The sequence below is a fragment of the Penicillium cosmopolitanum genome (assembly GCF_028827165.1).
Source record: "Penicillium cosmopolitanum strain IBT 29677 chromosome Unknown utg000005l:1.0-4006212.0:1.0-4009387.0, whole genome shotgun sequence".
In the NCBI taxonomy this organism is placed as follows: Eukaryota; Fungi; Ascomycota; class Eurotiomycetes; order Eurotiales; family Aspergillaceae; genus Penicillium; species Penicillium cosmopolitanum.
This window is the reverse complement of record NW_026622675.1, coordinates 1,427,632-1,443,039: the sequence shown is the minus strand read 5'-3', so window position 1 is coordinate 1,443,039 and position 15,408 is coordinate 1,427,632. Positions and strand designations below refer to the sequence as shown.

General features: G+C 50.8%; 7 protein-coding genes across 7 annotated transcripts; 4 read left to right on the top strand and 3 right to left on the bottom strand.

The window, feature by feature from the left end:
* Window positions 1-89: 89 nt before the first annotated feature.
* ppe1 (putative ribosomal protein/carboxylic ester hydrolase (Ppe1)) lies at window positions 90-1,612 on the top strand (the record flags this gene model as incomplete). Its single annotated transcript, XM_056628221.1, has 5 exons — window positions 90-283; window positions 351-883; window positions 942-1,032; window positions 1,089-1,342; window positions 1,422-1,612. Coding segments are annotated over 5 exons (1,263 nt in total), but the record flags the coding sequence as incomplete, so codon positions are not given.
* Window positions 1,613-2,164: 552 nt separating this feature from the next.
* Window positions 2,165-5,276, bottom strand: N7509_003583 (putative transcription initiation factor TFIID subunit; the record flags this gene model as incomplete). Its single annotated transcript, XM_056628220.1, is given in 5 exon segments — window positions 2,165-2,358; window positions 2,373-3,199; window positions 3,257-4,071; window positions 4,132-4,314; window positions 5,091-5,276. The coding sequence occupies 5 exon segments, from the start codon at window positions 5,274-5,276 to the stop codon at window positions 2,165-2,167; spliced, it is 2,205 nt and encodes a 734-aa protein (XP_056490954.1).
* Window positions 5,277-5,605: 329 nt separating this feature from the next.
* N7509_003582 (mediator of RNA polymerase II transcription subunit 11) lies at window positions 5,606-6,212 on the top strand (the record flags this gene model as incomplete). Its single annotated transcript, XM_056628219.1, has 2 exons — window positions 5,606-5,680; window positions 5,739-6,212. The coding sequence occupies 2 exons, from the start codon at window positions 5,606-5,608 to the stop codon at window positions 6,210-6,212; spliced, it is 549 nt and encodes a 182-aa protein (XP_056490953.1).
* A 461-nt stretch (window positions 6,213-6,673) lies between these two features.
* On the bottom strand, window positions 6,674-7,716 carry cap2 (F-actin-capping protein subunit beta; the record flags this gene model as incomplete). Its single annotated transcript, XM_056628218.1, has 3 exons — window positions 6,674-7,059; window positions 7,140-7,519; window positions 7,688-7,716. The coding sequence occupies 3 exons, from the start codon at window positions 7,714-7,716 to the stop codon at window positions 6,674-6,676; spliced, it is 795 nt and encodes a 264-aa protein (XP_056490952.1).
* Window positions 7,717-8,020: 304 nt separating this feature from the next.
* Window positions 8,021-11,433, bottom strand: mph1 (3'-5' DNA helicase; the record flags this gene model as incomplete). The annotated part of the gene is made up of 2 exons (XM_056628217.1): window positions 8,021-9,401; window positions 9,431-11,433. 2 exons carry the CDS (start codon window positions 11,431-11,433, stop codon window positions 8,021-8,023), a joined length of 3,384 nt encoding a protein of 1,127 aa, XP_056490951.1.
* Window positions 11,434-12,689: 1,256 nt separating this feature from the next.
* Window positions 12,690-13,375, top strand: N7509_003579 (uncharacterized protein; the record flags this gene model as incomplete). Its single annotated transcript, XM_056628216.1, has 3 exons — window positions 12,690-12,813; window positions 12,879-13,157; window positions 13,227-13,375. The coding sequence occupies 3 exons, from the start codon at window positions 12,690-12,692 to the stop codon at window positions 13,373-13,375; spliced, it is 552 nt and encodes a 183-aa protein (XP_056490950.1).
* Window positions 13,376-14,247: 872 nt separating this feature from the next.
* On the top strand, window positions 14,248-14,961 carry N7509_003578 (HD domain-containing protein; the record flags this gene model as incomplete). Its single annotated transcript, XM_056628215.1, has 1 exon — window positions 14,248-14,961. One exon carries the CDS (start codon window positions 14,248-14,250, stop codon window positions 14,959-14,961), a length of 714 nt encoding a protein of 237 aa, XP_056490949.1.
* Between the last annotated feature and the right edge of the window lie 447 nt (window positions 14,962-15,408).

The window sequence follows — 15,408 nt, the reverse complement described above, 5'->3', positions numbered from 1 at the left end:
CGTTTGACATCAACATTGATTTGGCCTTCACTTTGCCCCTCAATCAACGGATCCGCCGTGTCCCCACCCGCAACCGCAACGCCAACCCCATGAGCGAGTTCCAGAAATCCTTCGCCAAGTCCAAACTGGCCAAGCTGCCTGCAGAGGCCCCAATGTTCGACTCAATAACTAATCCCGAAGGGATTCCAGAGGAGGATGCCTCTTCCGCATCCTCCGTTTCTTCGACGGGCACCCTCATGCCATCGCCCACGCGACATCTCTTTGCCCGAACCAGCTCAAGGTTGTCCGCCTCCGCCTAGTCGAGAGACATTTACAATATACAAGATATGAAAGCACTAACCATTCTCCAGTCACTCCCAATCATCCAATTGGTCAGACTTCTTCGCCCAGGAGCTGTTCTTTCCCGAGCAGCTCGACCAAATTCACATCACCCATCATGCCTACCTAACACCTCCAACGGGATCAGGACCTCTCTTTGTTCTGCACCATGGCGCAGGCTCATCCGGATTGACATTCGCCTCCTGCATCAGCGAGATTCAGAAAATCCTCCCCAAGGCAGGATTTCTCTCCCTCGATGCGCGAGGTCACGGACAAACAACGATGACATCACATTCAAAGCCCCTCGAGGCCAAAAATCCGTCTCTCGCAGCGGCAGCTCACGCCGAATCGGAAAGTGAGGTTGAGCTCGACCTAAGTCTTGAAACTTTAAGCCGAGACCTTCTATATGTCATTCGCCAGACCCAAGCGAAGATGGGCTGGGAGAATCTGCCCGATATCGTTCTAGTGGGTCATAGTCTTGGGGGCGCGGTTATCACCGATCTAGCAAAGCAAGGCGATTTAGGCAGCAAGGTGCTAGCCTATGCTGTCCTGGATGTTGTCGAGGGTAAATCACCATTGAATTGACTTTGAACTTGAGGATTGATTTCTAACCGTTTTCACAGGTTCCGCCCTGGATGCCCTCCAAAGTATGGAAATGTACCTCTCTACGCGCCCAACCCGATTCCTTTCATTAGCATCGGGAATCGAATGGCAGTATGTGATCATCTAACTCTCGTCTTTTAAATCATCAGGACTAATCAATTCTCTAGCACCCGTTCTCGTATGATTCGCAATTCAGCCTCAGCGCGGGCATCAGTTCCGTCCTTGATATATGAAGAAAGCGAACCTACCGACCCCACCCGCCCATGGGTGTGGCGCACCAACCTCTCCGCAACAAAACCCTTTTGGGAGAATTGGTTCATCGGTCTCAGCGGAAAGTTCCTCGATTCACGAGGTGGCAAGCTGTTACTACTAGCTGGAACTGATCGATTGGATAAAGAACTGATGATAGGACAGATGCAAGGTACGATTGATTTCTTTGCTAATTTCCGCTGTTCCAAACCCACTTTTTTGCTAATTGGACTGGTTTTGCGGAACTGTAGGTAAATATCAACTTCAGGTTTTCCCTGAAGCGGGCCATTTCCTCCATGAAGACCAACCGGCCAAAACGGCCCAGGTGTTGGTGGACTTTTATAAGCGGAATGATCGTAGTGCGCTGGTGCTTCCTCCGAAGGTGGCAGATATGCAGGCAGCCGCTGCTATGAAGAAGAGCGACGGTACGCCGGAAAAGCACGGTGTGTTAAAATAATATTTGGATCTCGAGGTCTCTTGTTGGGTAAAGTTGACCTGTGGTGAGAATATTCATATCATAAACGTGCTCAGGTGAAGCCAATGCATGGCCACATTAGATATCAATATAGTTTGTATATCAGCTACTCCGGGTTTGGACTCGGAGGTGTCTTTGAACCAGTTCTACGGGCATTTGGAGTAGAAGATCATTATCGTCATGTCAAATTTGATTAAGCCGAGACAAAACTTGGCCTACAACTTGGAAGGCCCGGGAGAGGAAGACTTTGGGACATGAAATAGAAATACAATCCCTCAAAACAAAACAAAGCAAGTAAAAGTTGAAAGCTACCATCCTCTCAACCCCAGGTACCAGCACCCCGATCCCAAACGCCATCAGATTTTAATTTTCATCAGAGAACAATGACGTCGAAGAGATTCTGGAATAGAGTAAGAAAAAAACTTGAATGATTGAAGAAAAACCAGGGGTATTTGCGCCGTTGATGATAAGTAAGTAATCTGATCATCCGAAGTTACCAGGAAAATACACCGCCGCCATCTAAGGAAGATAGGCCCCACCGGCAACAACCAAGTTCATATTGGTGAACTTGACCTTGTACACTGGACTCTTTTTGGTCGGGAAAGCGCTGATCTGATCTGGCGTGACAACAACATCTTTGCCCTTCTTCTTCTTGCTTTGTCCGGGCGCACTGGTCGCGGCATTTCCGGCATCAAGCTTGGTGCCAGCGCCTCCTCGCCGATCACACGTCCGGGATCTTGGGGTGCGGCGACGTCCCATACACGGACCGTTCCATCGGCACCGGCAGAGACCAAAACATTCGACTCCACGCTCCAGCTCATAGACCAGATGCCGCCCTTTCCGTGGCCGCGCATGCGTTTCAGCAGGCGACCTGGTGCCAGATCCCATAGGAAAATTGATCCTTGGTCATCCGCAGATGCGAGATACTTTCCGTCACGGCTGCATTCCATGGACGTAATGTTGCCGGTGTGGCCGGTGAACATGCGAACGGCGTTACCGGTTGTGACAGCCCACATGCGGACAGTGTGGTCGGAGCTGGCGGTGAATACATAGGCGGAGTTGGGGTGGAAGCAGACAACATCGACATCTTGGTCATGGCCGGCAAAGATACGCTGCTGGCGGATGTGATCAGTAACCCAGAGGCGGGCGGTCCGATCGTTGCCTGCGGTCACGAAATAATGACCAAAGGGTCCCCAGCGAATGTCCCAAACGGGACGGTCATGGCCCTTGTACACGACCATGCATTGCCAAGTATCGAGGGACCACAAGCGGACTGTTTTGTCTGCGGAAGAGGACAGGAGCCAGCGAACATTTGTGGGCACGTAGTCGTCCCCGGTAGCAGCTTCATTTCTGGGGGTAGAGGGAGCGAAAGAGACGGCATAGACAGGACCTGAATGGCCAATGAGTCGTCGAGAGTTGGCTGGGGGCATATCATCTAATTCCGGGTATGCGGCTTCGATGTTCTTGCCATCCAGACTCCAAATGCGAATATAAGACTGGGCGAATCCAGCTGCGACAAGCATATTGTCATCGGAGAAGTCGATGCAATTGATTCTGTGAGAGTGTCAGTAAGATCAAATTCGTGAAAAGAAGCCGCCACATGAAACTAACCCGTCATAGGTGTTGTGGAAAGTGAACATGCACACACTGATACCCGGTCCAACGCCACCAGTGCGACCATCCAGTTTGTAACGATCCCGATTCTCTTTGACCTTCATAACCTCCATAGCTACATCTCGAGCAGTAGAGGGTGGGAATGGAATATCAGCGCGCGTAGGAGCTTCCTCTTCTTCCTCTTTCTTGATCATCTGGTCAAATTCCTGCGTGAAAGTGTTTTTCCCAGCAGGAGGAGGTATCTTAACATCCTCGTCGGCCAATTCTGCACGGACATCCTCTTCCATAGTCTGCTCCATTGGCATTTTTCCCAGTCTCAACCTGGGCAGGGTTCCGGCCATGGCTGGATTATCACCTGTATAAGCTGAACCAGGGTGATGGCCAGGAATACCCTCATCTTCGGAAGGGAAGCTCTGACCAGCTCCAATTTGGCCGAGCATGGCAGCAAAACTGAACCGATCATCAGCAGCGCGGTCCATCGTCTTAATAACGCAGTAGCTACTCAGGATGGCATTCATCACTGAGCCACCCTCCTTCTCCTTGCTTTCCAAGAATTGAAGAAGGTTAGTGTAAGCCGGGTTACTTAATACCACGCGGTACTTGTTAGTGCGGTAGAGTTTCGCTGTCGAATTATCTTGGACGTGTTCCGGCAGACTAATGGGTTCGAAGACACGAATGTCATCCGTGTGTTCTGGGAGAAACATGTTCTTGTTCGATTCAAAGAACTGCTTCGCATCCTGAGGGTAAAATGAGGTAACCATGTTCAGGAATGAGTAAACGAAGAGAGGCCACAGAACGCGGCGCAACTCGGGCTAGGGAATAATCAGTACAAACGATGAAATTATAATGCTTCAGGGGCGTCTCATTCATACCTTGTAGAGGTCTAGGTTCTCCTCGACCCATGTTTTAAGCAAATCAAACCCCTGCTTGAACTTGGGCCGGGCATCTTCTCCAAGTGGAGGCAAGGGTCTGCCATCAATCTCTTGATTCGCAGACTCCATGCGAAGCATGGCCTCAGTCCGGCTGTAGCCCTTCTTGGCCAGATAATCGATAACCTAAGATCACCTCGAGAGTTAGACTGCGAATCTTCGAAAGCGAAAAACAAGCACGACAAGACCGACAATAGAAGGTCCATCGGGTTTATCAATCATGTATGAAGTAATCAGGGAGGGAATCGTCTGTTGCCTAGGAGGCGAAGGTGCAGTGGGCAGGTTTCGGTCAGGTCTTTCTGAAGAACCAGCCGGAGGAGCTGGCAGCCTCAGCCTGACTGACTGACGAGGCCCATCCGAGCGTTTTTTGGCCGGTTTTCGGCGGCTCCGCTGGGAGACACCCCCGGAAGGCATGGTGTGTAGATCGAAGATCAAGATGGTTCAAAGAAGAGAGAAGGTAGAATGGGTTGGATGTAGGGTTGGAGAGGTGCAGATGTGAAGCAGTGAATTGGGAAATGGCAAAGTGAGAAAAGGCAGGGAAGCAGAATGATTCCCGCTTGGTGGTGAGAGAGCGAAGCACTCAATCTCAGTCAAATAATGGCAGCATTATTTGAACAATTGAGGCATTTTTTCCGATGCTCTCTCTCTCACTTCGCGCAATGAAGCCATTCGCCATACATTTCAGGTTCAAGAAAACGCAATGCAGAAACAATACACCCACAGCAAGGACACATGGCCAATTGGACACCATGACCATTTCAAGTTACAATACACTTGCAAGGGAAACAAAGATGGAAGTGAAGATACAGGACCCGGACTTTTAAGCCAACTCGAAGCTTCTCAGGAGGGGAATTGCGGGAGAAACAAGGTGCTCAAGATAAGAGAGTAAAAGAAGTACTCACGATTTGATTCAGATTCTGTTGTGACATTGCACCACTCTGCGGCGGAGGCGGGCCTGGTGTAGGCGCATGCTGCACCGGAGTGCCAGACAAAGGCTGTTGGGACATGGGCATATTGCCTCCATTTGCGCCAGGTCCCATGCTGCCGCTACGCGGCGCGGGACTGGGGGCACCGCCGGGCGCGGACATGGCAATTTCTTCGGCGAAGACGCTGGTGCCGATATGCTGGCCCAAATATAATCACGGCAAGAAGGCGTCGAGAGGAGTCGAATATAGGAGATCGCGACCTGCGATGGAATTTGATACTGTTGAAGTTGGCGCGGCCGCTGAATCAGCCCTTTCTGGGATTACACGTGATCGCGGCAGCAAACAGGCGGAGAAGAAGAAGATGGAACTTGAACCTCCAGAGCTCTGGCGATCGTCGTTCTTGAGTCTTGATACCTCGGGGCAACTTTTCAGGATAATCGATCAACTCTGTCGACGAAACCTAGCTGTTCAATCTTTCAACATACCACATAATGGCGGACGAACTACCTCCCCCGCAAACCTTCACCTCCGCGGACCGAATTCGCCAACTCAATGACATCGACAAGGTAAGAACACCTCTAGAAGTAGTACTATCTTCGATCTTCCCTACTAACCAAACATCAGGATGTCGCGCAACTCATTAATTCCGCCGGTCTAGCCATCCAGGCCCTCACAAATGCAACCCCAGACTCAGACTCCTCCTCACCAGGACCCGCCTCCCTCGAATCCCACAAAACACAATTCAAAGAGGCCACCTCAAAATACTTCGCTCTACTATCCTCCATCGATGTACGACTACGCAGGCAGCTCTACGCGCTAGAAGAAGCTTCTGTCTTGGGTCCTGATACCCCTCAACGAACGGATGCGACAGCTGCCGGCGGAGCTGGTGGTCCCAATCCCGGCACTGGGCCCGTAGCTGCGGCTGGACCTTCCAATCCTCTGGATGTTAGTTGGTTGAATAGTCGGAAGGATACTGTTGGCAAGGATAAAGAGGCGGAGCTCTGGGCGGCTGCCCGGGAATTTGTGGCGGATTTGGATCAGAAGTCCGTGGACGGCTCTCAGTCTAATGGAGATTCGGAGAAAATGCAGGTCGATTGATTGAGGAATGGGATAGGTTAATTATCCGCGCTTCTCGAGGAAAAGCATCGGGCGAAACGATATTTCTTTTAAGTTCTTTATGATACCCCCCAAATCCAGCATGGCTGGCGCAAGATACTACATTTTATCGCACCGAAACAATCCAATGAGCATCAATAAATCACTTCATCTTCATCTTCAAGATGTCCCATTATATGGACAATATTCGCGCAATGTTCATAAAGCTAAAGCTGTGCAAAGAACGCAACAATAGACAGTCTAGCATGGGCTCCTGAGCCGCTAACCTGACAGTGCTGAATCTATCAAAAAATTATTTCTGCATGGACTTGATCATCTCCAGCTGTGCTGCTCGGTCCCGATTTGTCTCGGATAGAGGTGCCAGACCTAGAAAGTTGTCAATATTCGTCATACCGTGATAAATGACTGTCCCGAGGGAGAAGAATGGCCACTTACTGCGCAGTTCACCCACGACATCCTTGGCCTTGCCGAAGTAAACCTCCTCTGTATAGATCACACACACTCCAGTTAGCATTCCCAATTCCACTCTCGAACGATGGGGTTGCGGAGTACATACGTAGCAGGTTGCGCATCTTCAATTCCATATCCTCCACCAGTCTACCCACATTCGCAATATGGCTCGCATCCCCTTGCTCGACAGGGAGATCAGCCTCGATCTGGCGGGTCATGTTACCGCTCAGGTCCATGTCACCGAGAGCCTCACTCTGGTTAGCGAGGTGGAGGATAACAGTGCTAGTAAGCTTGTAGTGGGAGGATCGGGCGCGGTCAGTCGCCTCGAAAACGTGAATGCTATCCCATTCGCCGGAGCTCTGGGAACCGGGAGTGACACCTGGAACATAACAAATCAGCCAGAGTTCATATCTCTCGCCTGGGATACCCCGTGGGACCCCGAGATAATTCTTATCTTACCCTTCTTCAGGAGAACAACGCCGGCAAATCCATCGTCCAAATCCCAAAAGTAGACGCTTCCGACTCCGCCCTCGTAGTACAGCTCACGGTAAACATCAAAGGCCTCGTTCGCCGCAACCTCGAGCTTGCGCACCTTCTCACTGGGAACGGTACCATCCTCCAGTGGGGGGTCGAACTCATTGCTCCATGGTGAACGGTAGCTATCGCCGTCACGGTTGTAGTCGCAGAGCAGGTAGTCCCGGTTGGTCTGCGGGCAGCGGCGAACCTCCAGGGGCTGGTCGACGGAGGATAGGAGATCTTCCTGGAGCTCGGGGATAATGGAGTTGATGGCGTTAAGGTTCTTCTTGGTGTCGCGCGGGTTGAGGCGTCGGAGGAGGTCGCTGGGAGGAGGGGCATGGTCAGGTCAGCTTGGTGGTTCTCTCCATCATCATCATCATGCACATGGGGCGGGGTTGCGGGCGGGCCTGGCATTGTCGATGGCCCGGTTCTGGATTGGGGATGAATCCAGGTATGCAATTGTGTTGGGTGTCACTATTTAGAGTACTCACAGCGCGCTGTCAAACTGTTGATCGGCCATGGTGGAGGAGAGGGGGGTTGTGGACTTTGGAGTATGTTCTGATCTTCGGGCAAGTTGTTGATGGTTGGAGGTGCGTGCGCATGGGATTCTCGGGCGTGGCGGCAAAATTGGCGATTTACAACTACGACGACGAACACCATTGAGGCATCGTAAGAAGGGGCACCAAGGGAAATTTGGGTCAATTCGACGATTGGCCCAGTTTGATTATTATCTGCTATCAACACAACACATGTATATGTACATTTGACCATAACTCGTAACATTCTAGAGACTCCCCCGAAGGATTCAAGGTTTAGGGTAGCTCTCACCAATCATCACTGTCCTGAATAACCGGTCTGTTATTACGAGCACTTGGCTTTGGGTTTGGCTCTGGATCCGAGTCATTCCCGAAAAAAATGCTGGCATCTGGAAGATCGAAGTCGGACCCATCATGACCGAGGTCACTTTCTGGGGGGTTCAAGACCTGCTGGAGAGGTTGCGGTACGTCCATTCGATCCTGCAATGAAGGCCGTTGAACAGACTTCCTCTTGGGGTTTGATTCTATATCAGACGTATTTGGAGACATCAAAAGAGCGGCAATTTCCGCATTTTGAGGACTTAGAGCTGGAGTCTTTGTGGGTTTCTTGCCAGAATTGGACTGTCGAGGCGTCTTGGTTGCTTTCTTGCTCGATCGACGCTTCTCGGTTGACGTCTTCGAGACTTTCGAAGATGGCCGAGGAGGAGTAGCAGACTCGCGAGCCAAGACTTGCTTGAATCTTGCTTCACAATCAGGACCGGCCTGATTCATCTTCTGCAAGGTAGTGATCATGCGTTGTGTAAGAGAACCATGCCGCACGGTTCTGGTGGGTCTCGCAACAAGTTGCAAGCGTGGAAATGCATCGTGACGCGGATATCTAATGAACTCCGGCGATGTGTCCCCAATGTTCTGATAATGATGTTCGAGTTCACTTTCCTCAGTCGCATTTAGTAAAACTTCCTCCAAAAGCGGGATATCGACAGGTTCAGGGGTGGGTGTGCGAGATCGTGGTTTTGGCGCTGGTGCCTTAGCTTTCGCTTTCGGTTTTGTTTTTGCTTTGCTAAAACCCTCCTCCAACGTAGAAGCTCGAGTAAACCCTGTCTCAACATCATCAGGCATGTGAAACTTCTTTGGAGGTCTCTTCGGCGCTCGGCCTCGGCGTTTTGGCTCGGGTAGTTCCTGTTGAGAGTTTTCTGGTGGGATTTCGATGATCCTCTTATCAGGTGTCGGGCGTATTCCAGCAGGGAGAATACGAGCAGATCGATCATCATGGAAGGTGAACTGAGAGCCACTTGCAATCATCTGTTGCATTTTCTCATAGTTGTCTTTGGCTTTGATATAGGAATCTTCTTCCTTGCCTTTCATGAGCAAGAGGGTGATGTTTCCTGCTCTCTTACGACCAGTTCGACCCATACGTTGTAGCATGCGGATTGGAGAGGCCGAGGAATCGTAACAGACAATAAGGTCCACTTCTCCAATATCTAGACCTTCCTCTCCGATTGAGGTAGCGACAATCGTATTATATTTTCCAGCCTTGAACTCCTCAATGATCTTGAGCTGGGTCTTCTGGTCCATACCCTCGGAGCCTTTGGCACTACTTTGGCCGACGAAGATATGGGGCCGAATCATGGGTGCATAACGCTTCAGCACTCTGGTCACCTCTTCGGCACTGTCACGGAAGTGAACGAAAATCATCACTCGAGTGGCCGGCTGGCCGGTATTTTCACCAGTTTCCCGCCCTCGCCCGCGTCCATGAAATGATTGAGAATGACAGACTTGAGATACTCGAGTTTCGGATGGCCAATGAATTCGGGGTTTTTGCTCCAAGGTTCAAGATGACCCATGAGCTTTTTGAAGCTCTCATCTTGCACAACTTGCTTCTGATATTTTCCACCTTTCTGGCCATCAGTACCAGACTTGAAGTGGTGCAGATGGCGATAAAAGGGCACAATGCCGTGGAATTTCAATAGGTCGATAGCATGAGCAAGACTGGCAAGTAACGTGAAGATCGCATTGACTTTGCCTTTCAACCCAAAATGTGCGTTTCGGCCAGCGTCTGATTGCATCCATTTTTGCCGGGCCATGGTGAGACCATATGCTGTGAGTGCCATGGGGTCCCTGCCCCAATACGCATTCAGAGTCGTCAACTGCTCAACCAACGGGCGCAGTGTTGTGGACAAAAGATCCATGCAGAAGAGCATCTCCTCGGAATTCTCGAATGTTTCGATCTCGATATTGCGGGCATGCACATAATCCCGAATATCAATGGAGTTCTCTGTACGGATCTCCACCTTCGAGATGTCCAGCCCATCAATAACTGCCTGGACCGATTCCACGGTCGATCCCGGTGTTGCAGTCAGCGCGAGGACGCGAAAACTTTGATTGTAGCGCCGTAGAAATTTGACCACTTCAACGTAGGCATAGCCACCAGTCGCACGGTGAGCCTCATCGACAACGAGCAATACAATACGCTTGGGATCAGCAATGCCAGTCTTCAAGTCGTTTATCAGCGTTTGCGGTGTCATGAAGAATACGCGCTTAGATTGCCATTCTTCTGCGCGAATTCCGGGTGCTGCGCCTCCAGTAAGCATTGTTGTTTGCGATCGAGGTATGCCGGCAATGTCTAGACACGCCGAGACCTGCTGTGAAACCAGAGGTTTGGTCGGGGCAACGAATACAATCTGCGCATCTTTCGTCCATCGAAACCAGTTGAGCATGACGGTTGCCGCGATAAAGGTCTTTCCCAGACCAGTCGGCAACGCAACCAGCAGGTTATGGAAGAGTCCTCTCTGGGCAATATTGTACTGATAGTCTCGTGTTTTCCCTAAATTTGTCGGGTACCACCATGTGTCGAGGGCATCTTGATTGAGCTTGTGTTGTGTTGGACGCTCGACCTTATCCGGCGGCGACGGGTCTTGTTCTTGGGGTAGGAGGTCCAGGTTCTGTGCTGTCATCCCGTAAAGAGTACTTTGGCGAGTGTTTTTTGGATGGTCTGTAGGGCGAGAGAAGCTCGTTTGGAAGGAACCTGTTTGCCCAGGTCGGGATACCGGCGAGAGATTTGGGGACGAGTCGAACGCATCGTCAGGAATGTCGTTTAGCTCGAAAGAGACATCCAGCGACGGAGTTTCATGAGCCTGGTTGGACATTGCTTGCTGATGGCCTGTATTTGTTGGTTTTTGCGGCTCCCATGCAGTTCTGAATGGCTTCTCCTCTTCGAATGCGTCCAGGGAAGCAGCCAGCGCCGCCCTCAGTTCTTCCTCCTCATTGTAATAATTGTTTGAGGGTCGCTTTGAATTGTTCAATTCGGGAGTTCGGATCGGTTCCGGAGTGGGCGATTTCGGATCCGGCTTTTTCCATCTAGGACCTCGAATGCGTTCAGGGCTGGAGTCGGGTTGCGTGAGTTGCGTGACAAACATGTTCTCTTGGAAATTGCTTTGTTTCGGAACAAAGCTCCGGTTTCTGGGTCGCTGCTGGAGATCTTCATAGTCGGAGGATGGGTCGCGGCGATCTTCCATCAGACTATCATCCATCGACAAGACCGAATCGGTCTCGGACGCCGCATCGACGATGAGACCTGCCCCGCGTGCTGGCGAGTGAACGCGACGGCGTTTCGTAGGTCGGGGTGAAGGGAGGTGGTCGGCGGGGGTACTTGGGACAACAAAGTCATCATCATCGAAGTAGTCCGACTCGGAGTCGGACATGTCGCCTGTTTATCTCCAAAGTGAGCCCAAGCTTCAAGCTTCCAAAGCTTCGGAGTGTCCTGGTGTCCTGGTGTGTTCTTGCGCGCCGCGGCGCGTCGCGATGTCATGTGATCATTGCCAAAGTGTTTGTTTTGTTTGTTTTGTTCCTGCAGGGGCAAAAAGGACAGTCACAATTGCAATTTTGATTTCAGGGCAGACTACAAAGTACAGAGTAAAAAGGAAATTGGAAACAAAACAAATTAAAATTAAGTCAATGCACTCACTCTCCGTGCTCGTTTCTTCAGCTTTTCAGCTTTTCAGCTTTTCAGCTCTTCAGCGATTCGGGTGGATTCAGTGTTGGTGGGCCATCCATCTCGTATGTAATTCTCATGGGGGATCCCCCAAACTGTAGCGCATCAAAATCAATATCATGTCTCCGAAGGGGCATCACTTGCAGATTTGTGAGGGTCCACTCCCTCACGCAGATTACCAGTGGCCATTGCAGTAGTGTCCCTGCGTCAGCCACGCTACCTAGGGGTACCATGGGCAGGGGCAGAGAGAGACCGGGGAGCCATGGGATAGTCAGATTAGAATCATGAATGTCACAGCCATTGATATATGGCGATGTACATATAGTACTCTGCACTTCGTACCAAGTGTACCAAGTACACCAAGTGCCATCCAGGATCCAAACAGTCGATCGCGGGCACAGCCGAGCATCCCCAGATTTGACAGATCCACCGAGGGGCCCCGTTAGCGCAAAAAGATAGGGTAAGGGATATGCACCAGATGAGAACCTTTTCTTCCCAACAGGGTATCCCTCAGGCGATCCCTCCATCAACTGGGGTCCCCATTGGACCAACTGGAAAGGCCATTCCTTAGCGCGGATGTACCCTTGGACCCTGGCGAGAAACAGGTAGAAAGACCCGGATGGGTCAAATCTGAGACCCAACGAATGAGCGTCCTCGCCCCAATCACCCTGGTCTTTTTTTAATCTTCTAGTTGCTCGATTGAGCTCGGTGGCCCTTGTTTGGGGCAAAAGTGAGGAGAAGAGAGGAGTTTGTTCACCAGGCTGGTGGTCCGAGGGGGGGAACAGGGAAAAAAACCCAAACAGGCGACTATTTATTCCCTTCAGCTTTCCTTCTTCTCCTTCTGCCTCTCTCCCTCTCATTCCCCAAAGTCTTTCGTTGACCTGCACTATCTGCTGTCGCTACCTTCGTTTCTCATTCTATTCATTTCAGTCCATTTCAATTCAATTAACCTTCCCACCTTTCACCATGAAGCTGAACATCCTCGCCCTCTCTGCTCTGCTGGCCCTCGCTGCCGCTGAGACCACCACCACCACCACCGCAGCTGAGACTACCACCACCTTGACTGCTGAGGCCCAGTGCGCAAAGAGCTGTATGCGAAGAACCACAACAAATTCCCCGTTCCCTCCTCCCCCTGCTGACTCCTTTGACCTGCAGGTACCGCTAAGGACATCTGCTGTATCGCCAAGTGCTACAAGGTTCCCTGCCCCGACAAGACCCAGGTCAACGACACCAACAGCTGTGTCGCCGCCTGCCCTCAGGGTACTGGCACTGCTGCCGACACCAAGAAGTACACCGACTGCCAGCAAGCCTGCTTCAGCTCCCACTACTTCCCCATTGACGGATCCTCTGCCACTGGCTCCTCCGGCTCTGGCACCACTGCCTCTGGCAGCTCGGCCACCGAGACTGGCTCTAGCTCCTCCAGCACCGAGACTGGTTGTATGTGCTCCCAATTCCCTACCATTTTCTATTGACGATCAGATCGCCCTAACTAACTTCCTCCAGCCAATGCTTCCGGCACCGTTAGCGGCTCCGCCAGTGGCACCACCGAGACTGGCTCTGCCCACACTAGCAACGCCGCCAACGCCAATGTCAAGCTCGGCGCCTCCAGCGCTGGCCTCTTCGGCCTGGTCCTCGCCGCCTTCGCTCTCTAAGCGTATCGTGTCCTCGTGCAAATGGGTGTCTCGGAACCATTTTTTCTCTCTCTTAATATCCAGGAGAACCGACGATGGAATCATCAAACATGATGATCTGATCCGGTCCCTATTTTTTAGTTTCTTTCCACATGTGTGATAGTATTCGATTACCTGGTTTAGGGCCCTATTGCAACTTGAAGTGAATGATGAATTATTTTTTTCCCCAAGGGTAAATCTTTCCCTTTCCCAAGCGTCGGTCCGCATGACCTCGTACATTAGTTAGACTCCTTTTTTAGAACCCGCATTCCTCGGGCTTTATTCCAATGGGTACAGTACATCCGTAGCATAGCTAGTGTGCTTGTACGGTAAGTACGCGTCGATCACCTGGGCGTCCTGTAGTAATCCAGCTGTCGCATTCCGTAGATCAGGACCCACCCTTGTAGGTTCCCCGCATGGGAACGTTGGGCAGGATAGTCGAATTTGAATCTGCACTGCAGGTGGCACTGGGTCAGTAGGCTGGATGCATTGGGCGCAGGGGAAAACAAAGAGAACCTTGAACTTCAAGTTGAGCCTTGCAAGGTTCCAGCCTTTGGAAAGGGGGAAGGTTGCAGCGAGGCTAAGGCACCTCGGGATTCACCTTCACCTTCACCGCCAACGAATTTCTTGTTTACTGCGGGGAAAGTTCAAGTTCTGCATATATATTTCCCCAATTACACAACTTGAATTTCACATACATATTGACGGTCAGTTAATACATACCTAGGTAGAAGCTTGAATTCCAAGAACAACCACCTACCATTTCGAACTTGAACATTTACATTTACATCAAATTCCAAGAATCCAACTAATATCCTCACAGCCTGCCCACAGCGGGGCAAACAACCACCACAATGGACGAAACAAGCCCGCAATTCAAAACCCTCTACAACGCAATGTCAACATTCGTCAACACCTGCATGTCCGGTCACGACCCCTCCCACAACCCAGCCCACGTCCACAGAGTCGTAGCCCTGGCCAACAAGATCCTCACCTCCGAGCGCGCCTTACACCCAACAACACCCTACTCCGGAGCCGTCGTCAAACTCGCAGCTCTACTCCACGACATCGGAGATAAGAAGTACCTACATAGTCTTGCGTCCGTACTAGAATCAGACAGTCAAGCCTCAACCCTCGACCCAACGACCATGGTTCATCACGCTCTCATCAAGAACGGCGCCACGGAAGTTCTAGCCTCAAGGGTTCAAACGATTGTATCGCATGTTTCGTATTCAACCGAGATCAAGGATCCATCCGTGATTCGACGACTAATTGATGAGGAGGGATTTATTGAACTGGCTATTGTTCAGGATGCGGATCGTCTGGATGCGATTGGGGCTGTTGGGATTGGGCGGACGTTTACCTTTCTCGGTGCGCAGGGAAAGAAATTTCTTGTTGATGGGAAGTGGGATATGAATAATTCTATTGAGCATTTTGGGGATAAGTTGGAGCTTTTGGAGGGGATGATGAAGACGCAGACTGGGAGGGAGATGGCTAGGGTGCGGACGGAGAGATTGAAGGTTTTTCGCGGGTGGTGGGAGGAGGAGATGGAGGTTGTTTCTTCGTAAGTACAGAGATGGGATACCTACTCTGCTCTGCTCTATTATCATTCTCCAGGACAAAAACTATCTATGTTGATTATTGTTGAGCCGGATAAGGCTTGATTCGTTGTATTGCGATTAAGCCCAAAACGAGTGATAGGCAGATCGTCATCCCAGAGAGGGGAGGAGTGAGAGCCCTTCGGAGTCACTTCGAAACCCAAGAAAGACAGAAAGAGAGAGAAGACTCAAAACATTATGAAACGGACACAAAGAGAGGGTGAAAACTGAGCATGCAAAAAACCTTCCATCTATCAAAATTGTAAAACAAAATCAGTACAGGGTTGGGGGTATTGTAATTTCTGTTGAGCAGTGTGGTGTCAAAAAAGTGCTGGAAAGCAAAGATAAAAGAACCGAAAAGAGAACAGGCAGAACGATCCCACGAAGAGGATACATCTGATGCAATTTCTTAGATAT